The sequence below is a fragment of the Pteropus medius genome, unplaced genomic scaffold (assembly GCF_902729225.1).
Source record: "Pteropus medius unplaced genomic scaffold, Ma_sr-lr_union100, whole genome shotgun sequence".
Classification (NCBI taxonomy): Eukaryota; Metazoa; Chordata; class Mammalia; order Chiroptera; family Pteropodidae; genus Pteropus; species Pteropus medius.
In genome coordinates, this window is record NW_024347852.1 from 60044 (window position 1) to 67943 (window position 7900).

At 63.4% G+C, this 7900-nt stretch overlaps 1 protein-coding gene across 1 annotated transcript in view; it reads left to right on the forward strand.

Moving 5' to 3' along the window:
• Positions 1–7900, forward strand: part of SHANK1 (SH3 and multiple ankyrin repeat domains 1) — a 42526-nt gene that overhangs the window by 21153 nt on the left and 13473 nt on the right. Inside the window, 7 exon segments of the mRNA XM_039878704.1 lie at positions 846–854; positions 2247–2330; positions 2540–2664; positions 3213–3348; positions 3607–3687; positions 4351–4419; positions 4711–4829. Of these exon segments, the coding sequence (XP_039734638.1) occupies positions 846–854; positions 2247–2330; positions 2540–2664; positions 3213–3348; positions 3607–3687; positions 4351–4419; positions 4711–4829 (623 nt within the window).

Here is a 7900-nt window from a genome sequence, read left to right on the forward strand (position 1 = left end):
CGGTTGACTTATGTAGCCGTGAAGGCTTCAAACGCTGCCTCGCGCAGAGCAAGGGTTTCTTCCTGGCGTTTAATGGGTGTGGAAATTTTGTAGGATTATAGTTGGAGGATGGGGTAGCTGGTGTGTGGAGTGTGTCGGGATAATGGGAAGGTAAAAGGGATTCCGGGGGAAGGAGGAAGATGTGGGGAAGGTTGGGGTTTGGGGGCGGCCTGAGCGAAGGAAATGAGAAGGAGAGCTGAAGGGCACCGCTGGCCGCCGGGGGGCGCCCCGGAGATCTGGAAGGGAGGTCGGGGTAGCGAGGGCGCGAGGCCTCGGAGGACATTGCAAGGTGTAAGGTGGGGACAAGGGCAACGCTGAACGCACGGTCGGGAGCCGGCAGCTCTGACCTCGCGACCCACTTCCGTTGGCCCTGTCCGCTCGCCGGAGGTTTGTCGGCCTCCTTCCTCCCCTCCCCTTCAGCGCCCCATCCTCACTCCTCTGCCACCCCACCCCCACCTAACTATAAGATGTGTGCGTCCTGGATTGAGCATTAACATCAGGAGAATATGGTGGAGTCTGGTGGGAACGACCATTACCCGACCATGGTGAGCCTGCCAGTGGGGCTGTTTCCGGGGTGAATCCCAGCATGTAGCCCCTGCCACCCATAGAGACACGCCAGGCCCTTTTCCAGGGAGTTACAGGAAGGGGCCGGGCAGCGCTGGCCTCCCCACGCCCCCAGCAGCTGCAGGCTGGCTGAGGGAGTGAGGAGTCTGGTCGTGAGGGGGGCCACGCGAGGCGCCTCTGAGGGGGGCAGCTCAGCTTGATGCCAGTGGAGGCGCGCTATGAGGGTATTCTTGGCGGGACAGACTCTGCACGTTGGGGGAGAGCGTTATGGGAATACAGGGAATCCCGAGAGGAGTGAGGAAGTTATCGAGAAGCATACTACAGGATCGCGTGGGGGTGTCACTGAAATATACCGGAGTATTCCTGGAGGGCTGTTTGGCGGGACCTGTGGGGGCGGGTAATTGGAGTGCGCGGGGAGCATGCTCGGCTATTACTGAGGCGTGTTGGGGCTGGTGGAGATTATCCGGGTGTGCTGAGGGGGTCCGCGTGTGCACCGCATGGGTTACAGAGGCGGCTGCAGCACGCTGAGGTGCAGCCGGCCACGCGTTCCGCTGGCTCTTGGTGCTCTTGAGAATTTCGAAGGGAGCGGGGTCGGAGCCGGGGTGCCTGGGTATTCCCATTGTGTACCGGGGTGCCTGGAATGGAACAGACACGTGATCCTGAGGTGGTACAGTGGTGACGTCAGGGTTTGGGGGCTGTATCCAAGGGAGCACGGGCAGGTGCTGAAGTACGTGGATTACAGAGAGAGATGCATTTGAGATACCCCAGGGAATACAGGAGTCAGTGCCGTCTTCTGGAACTTTCTACGGTCAGGGAAACGTTCCGCATCTGCGCTGTCCAGCATGGCAGCCGCTCGCCTGCCGTGGCTGCCGGGCGCTTTGAGAGGTGGCTGGCGGGACAGAGGGACTGAATCGTTCCATTTAACTTTTAATTAATTCGCGTACAAATAGCCACGTGCCGCTCGTGGCCACCATATTGGACAGTGACGAATAAGCAATGTTACGACATGCTGGGGACCCGGGGAGGCGTCACTGTGGTCTATGTCCAGTCGAGGAGGTGGGAGGGCTGTCCTCAGAGTCCTTGTGTCCTCTGGACTTAAAAGCTTGACCAGAGACAGGGGAGGGATTCTGCTGAGCACGTACAACACGCCGGGTCCTGCGTGGAACCGAGCTGCTACAGCGAGCCCCTCGGGTGCAGCCTGTACTGCTCCCCACACTAGGTGAAAAGACAGACCCAAAAAGTTAAAGGCACGGGCTCAAGGTCACAGGCAGGAAGTGGCCGGCAAGGGGTCAGGCCAGGCGGTCTGGCGGTCTGGCTGCTCTGGCTGCGTACCTCTCCCCCCACCCCCCGCCGCCTCCCTGCACCGTGCCTGGCGCACAGTGGGCTTCGGCACTGCTTGCTGAATGGATGGGTGGATGGATGGATGAAGGAGGAAGGAGTGAGTAGGAGGGCGGGCGCTCGGGGCTGTGCGAGCGCACGCGGACGCCCTCCCCACGCGGGCGAGGAAGATCCCGGGAGGTGGGACGAACGGTCCCGGGGGCAGGGGCTCGGGTCATGGGGTTGCCTGGCTCCGGCGTCTCATGATCCCTTCTCCACCCGCCCCGCCCCCACTCCCCCCCCGCCCCCCCCACCTTCCCGGCTAGCGGATTACATCATTAAGGAGAAGACGGTCCTACTGCAGAAGAAAGACAGCGAGGGGTTTGGGTTCGTGCTCCGGGGGGCCAAGGGTGAGTGCCGGCCGGGAGGGGCCAGGGAGACGGGCTCTCCAAGCCAGGGGCGAGGGGGGGGGGATGCACAGGAGAAGGGACCCCAGCCCACCCCAGGGTGCCGGTCCCTCAGCTACGGCGAGGCCTCCGTGACTTGGGTCTGAGCCCCGTCCCCTGCTCGGCCTCTCCACCCCCGCCCCTCCGACCCCGCCGGCTCCTCCCATCTGCAGCGCAGACCCCCATCGAGGAGTTCACCCCCACCCCGGCCTTCCCGGCCCTGCAGTACCTGGAGTCGGTGGACGAGGGCGGTGTGGCCTGGCGGGCAGGACTGCGGATGGGGGACTTCCTCATCGAGGTGAGTCTCGACCTCCAGCCCCAGCCCAGCTGCCGCAGACACCCCTCCCTCCGTGGGGGACCCTGGGGACGAATCCCGAGGCCCTGCGTGGTCCACGCTAAGGCCTGGCTGCCCAAGTCCAGATTACACCTTGGCGCCAAACTCCCTTGCTTCTTGCTTTCTTCAGAGACTTGATCCAAAAGCCTCTCCAAAGCGTCTCAAAAGATGACAGAGCTGTCCCCAAGCTCACTGCAGCGTGCATGGAGATGCGTGTGCACACACACACACACACACACACACACACACACACAGTGCAAGGAGGACAGGGCAGGAGAGAGGAGTGAATAACGGAGGCCCGGCTCCTCGGTCACCCCCGCGGCCAGGAGAGTTACAGGAACAGAGAGATGAGGCTTTGCCGGGAAGAGGGCGGTGGGCAGGGCGAGGGGCAGAGAGGCGGCCGCCGGTGCTGCCGGTGGGGCGAGGCAGAGCGCCACTTCCCTGGGGACTCCGGAGTGGACAGCCCTCCTCCCTCACCTGCCGGGCGTGGTTCGGGGGTGTCTGTGCCACAGGTGAACGGGCAGAATGTGGTGAAGGTCGGCCACCGGCAGGTGGTAAACATGATTCGGCAAGGGGGCAACACACTGATGGTCAAGGTGGTGATGGTCACCAGGCACCCGGACATGGACGAGGCCGTCCACAAGAAAGGTGCGTGGCCAGGGCTGGCACTCGGTGGCCACCAGACCGAGGCCCTCAGGAGCACTGGTGGCAGGTCCCCGCCCCGGGCCTTCCCGTCCCCAAGGCTGCTTGCTCGGGACCCTTCTGGGGGGACGCTGAGGCGGCGGCGGGGAAGGGCTCAGCATGCTGACGGGCGCCGTTCTCCGAGCTCTAGGAGCACTTTGGCGGGTGGGGCGGGGGGCTTCTCCCCGCAGCACTGATGCATCACCTCCAACGTTACCCTTTCAGCACCCCAGCAGGCTAAGCGGCTCCCGCCCCCGGCCATCTCGCTGCGATCCAAGTCTATGACCTCAGAGCTGGAGGAGATGGGTGAGCCTGTGGGGCTGGCGGGGCAGGGGGGCCGGGACGGTCCCTGGACTTCGTTAGTATCGTCAGTGACCGGGACTCCTGTCCTCGTCCTGTCCCTCGTCCACGGCCAGCCCGATTCTGGCCCCCGTGTGTGTCGCTGGGCAGGGGCGTCTGAGCGTCGACCGACCGCTGTCCTCTGTATCTGCTTGTCTGTCGGGGTCTCTCTGGGTCCGGACGTCCCTCTCTGCGGGTCCCCATCCCTTCCTAGCCCCTCTCCATCTGTCGGCACCCCCATTCCCCATCACCTGCCCCCCGGGCTCCCTCGACCCCCACTACCAGGATGGAGGGTGAGCCCCTCCTTCCCGACAGAGGACCTGGGGGTCCGGCTTTCCCCTGAGGGGCGGTGCGGGCAGCTGACCGCCCCCAGCCCAGGGCCCCGAGGGCGGCGGGCGGTCCAGACAGGGGGGCCCTGGCCTGCCCCTGACGTCCTAACTCTTGGCTCCTCTACTGCCTCCCCCCCGGGCTAGTCTCCCCTTGGAAGAAGAAGAGTGGTGAGTGGGCACAGGTCTGGCGGGAGGGCCCCGGTCCCGACCCCACCGGCGGACTCGCCCCTCCGCGGCCCTGGCCCCTCACTGCCCCGCCCCCCGCGGCGCCGCGCGCTTCAGCCGCATCCTTCGCCCGCAGAGTACGAGCAGCAGCCGGCGCCGGTGCCCAGCATGGAGAAAAAGCGGACGGTGTACCAGATGGCGCTCAGTAAGACAGCCCAGGGCCCCTGCCCCGCGCGCCCCCGCCGGTCACCCTCGGGGGCCCCAGCCTTCCAGTCTGAGCTCCCGCCTCCGTCGTGATGGCTGTCCGGTCCCACGCCTCCGCCTTCTCGCCCTCCCCTTCCCCATGGCTGGGCCAGAGACCATCGCCAGCGGCACTGCCGGTCCACCGGGGTGGTGGGGACAGGGGTGTCCTCTTCTGGCTCTTGTAAGACACCGTGCGGGCTCGTGGCAGCGTCTCATATGGCTGTGTCTCCACCTCCCATCTCCCTCCCCCTAGACAAACTGGACGAGATCCTGGCGGCCGCTCAGCAGACCATCAGCGCCAGCGAGAGTCCTGCAGTGGGGGGCCTCGCGTCCCTGGGCAAACACCGCCCCAAAGGATTCTTTGCCACCGAGGTAGGCGGCCTGGTCTGGGGCCCCCGGCTCTTGGGGCGGGAAGCCTGAGGGGTGCACGCGCCGATCTGGAGCCTCTCCCCCTGTGTTTCACGCCGGTCTGGCGGGGAGGAGCTCTGCACCCTTCCTGGGGTCCACTGCTCTCTCCCCGACACCTCCGGTCCCCCGTGCTCATCCTCTTCCTCCTCAGCCCCCCACCACCCCGCACACCCCATCTCCTCCCTCCGCTGTCCGTTCCTGCTGCCCACACTCACCTTCCGTCTTGTCTGACTTCTTTTTCTGTCCCTCTCTGTCCCGCTTCGAGGGTCTCGGGGACAGTAAAACGATGTCACGGTGGACATCCCAGGCCCAGGCCCGGCACACACGGGTGGCAGTTACTAACACACGCATGACGGTCTCCGTCTCGGCCCCGCCTGCCTTTCCCTGTGGGGGCAGTGGCGAAGCCACAGTGGGAGCCGATGGTATTTCGGACCCTCTGTGTTATGTGGACCATCTCATTCAGTCCTTAGAACCGTCCCGGGAGGTACGCACGGTAGCCTGCTTACAGAGGGGAAACTGAGGCTCAGAGAGGGACCCTGGGTCTACGGCCCAGCCCCAGCCCTGGCTGTTCTTGGGGGGAGGGCCCTGCTGGTCCCTCCTTGGCTGTTGTCCCCTCTGGCTGTGTCCCTTCACAGGGAGACATCCCCCCCCCAGGCCTGCCAGCTCTTCCTTCCGCCCTCCAGCTGACTGACTGCTCCCTTGACCCTGCCTTCTCCCCGATCCTGTCCTCCAAACCCCCTTCTCACAAGCCACACCCACCACCTGGTTGCCAAGGGGCTATGTACTCTAAAACTAGGTTCTTTGGCTTGGGGGGTCCCGTGGACCCCTTTGGCAGGCTGGCAGAGTGCTGAGAATTACGCTTATAAAAGCATCAAATAAAATACACAAGGTGACAAGAGAAGGCAGCTCCACCGAGATGCAGCTATCAAAATATATATATATATTTTTTTTTTTTTTTGAAACAACTTTGCGAAAAGGCTGGGCACAGGTCTCAGCCTTTTCGTCGACACGTTAGCCAGCAAGATCCGGTGGTGATCTTACCTCCTCGGATTTCAGAGACATAAACACTCTTTTGAGAACACTGCGCCCGCTCTGGTGGGACGTGGAACTATCTATGATTCCTGTTGGGGACACCGTCACAGGTCTGGCTAACGTTAGCGTGGTTTGTGGCCTGCGTTTCTAATGGCGGAAACGTTGCATTTTAGTTGGAGGATAACGAACATAAAGTTGTAACTTGGCTGCCGTCCCAGGGTGCAGGCCCCCTGAAGTCTGTCCACGCTTTGATACCCGGATTCCTAGAATTTCTTTCCGATTTAGAGGCAGTGGGTCCTCGGTCACTTCTGAGGGCTGTGACTCATGCACGCCAGAGACCCCACAGCGGAGTATCAGGCTCGATGTGGCGTCTCCGGTAACACATTAGGGCGTTTATTCAGTGAATGTCCGGAGCACCCACAAAGTGCCAGCCCCTCCCTGTGCTACAGTGTAGACAAGATCCTGGCTCTCACAGAATTCATCGTCTGAGCACCGGAGACAGCCCCAGATGGGCCAGTAATGACACCAGCTGCCCGCCCACCGCCCCCAGCTGCGGTCTTCTCTGGTGGGTCTCGTCCCTCCCGGTCCTGGATGCAGTGGTCATTTTCTCCGTGGGGCCTCCCCCTCCCCTGTTCCTCTCTTCCCCCTGAGGCCTGTCCCTGGGCCTCCCCCAAGCCCACCCTCTCAAGTCAGGGCTCCCTCTCCCTTCCCACTAGTCATCCTGATCTTTCCCACCTCGAGTCAGCGGAGGCCACACGGGGGCCCCTGCTGGACATTTCTGTGGACGGCCGCTTGGCGTGTGGTCCTGACCTCCTCTGTATCCCCATCGCCCGTCGCTTTCCGCTTCTGTCCCCTCCTTATTCTCCTGCTCGAACCCCTCTGCGCCGAGACCAGAGGGGGCGAGCCGGCGATGTGGGGCGCAGTGTGGCCCCAAGGCCTCGTCAGACCAGCTCGGCAGTGAGGGAGAGCAAAGCATTGCAGGACACGCCACTGCTCAAAAGCTTAAGGCTCCGGGGATTTCAGCCCTCCCTGACACATACGCCTCTGCGTTACACCCAGGCGGAGTGGGGGGACCCGTCCAGGCCAGCGGTGGGGGCGCAGACCCCCCGCTGATACACTGCAGGTCAGGGCGTCCCTTGGACCCTGTCTCCTCCCAGGCCCCTGCCACCCCTCTGTCTGTCCTCTGCGTCCGTCGGTCCTTCCCTCTGCGTGCCTTTGGCTTTCCGGGCACCTGACTCTGCTGCGGACTCAGGGACCCCTGAGGGCGCCCCTCCCCCTCCCTCTGCAGCCTCTGTCTGGCCACAGGTCTCAGCCTTTCTCCGGACTCAGTTTCTGCCTCCCATTATTTTTGTCGCACCCTCTCCATTGCGTCCTCGGCCTCGGCCTCTCCCCTCTGGGACTGCCCCAGCCACCTGCATTTCGGGGCCTCTCCGGTCCCTCTCCCTTCCCATCGCTGTCTCTCGGCCTTTTTCTCTGCCCCCTCTGGACCTGCAGCTCCGTCTCTGTCCCTCCCATGTCTCTCTTTCTTCCGTCTGTCTTTGTCTATCTCTGTCCCTCCATCTGACCCCTTTCTGGGGCCTTCTCTCTGGCGCGAAGTTCGCAGCCCAGCGTCAGCCTTCATTCGGCCTGTGCTCAGCACCAGGCACACACTCTGCCGCCGAGGGCCTGTGGCGGACTCTCTGGGGAGGAGTCTGCTCCGCAGCTGGTGACGTCACGCGCAGCTGGTGACGTCACGCGCAGCTGGCGCGCTCTGATTGGCTGCCCCCTCCGCGCGGGAGAGGATGCTCCTGGTTTGTGGATGGAGGTCGCGTGTCCCACCTGGAGTCAGTCGGCCCCTCGGGCAGGCAGCTCCACACCTCCCCAGGCGCTGCTAGGCTCCTGGGCCAGGCTGACGTCTCTGCCACTCTGAAACCCCTCATAACGTCAAGCTAGCCCACCGTTTGATTAGACACTTCCAATTCAAAGTGTCTTCTGCCGGTTTGCAAACGTGATGCCTCTGCCTT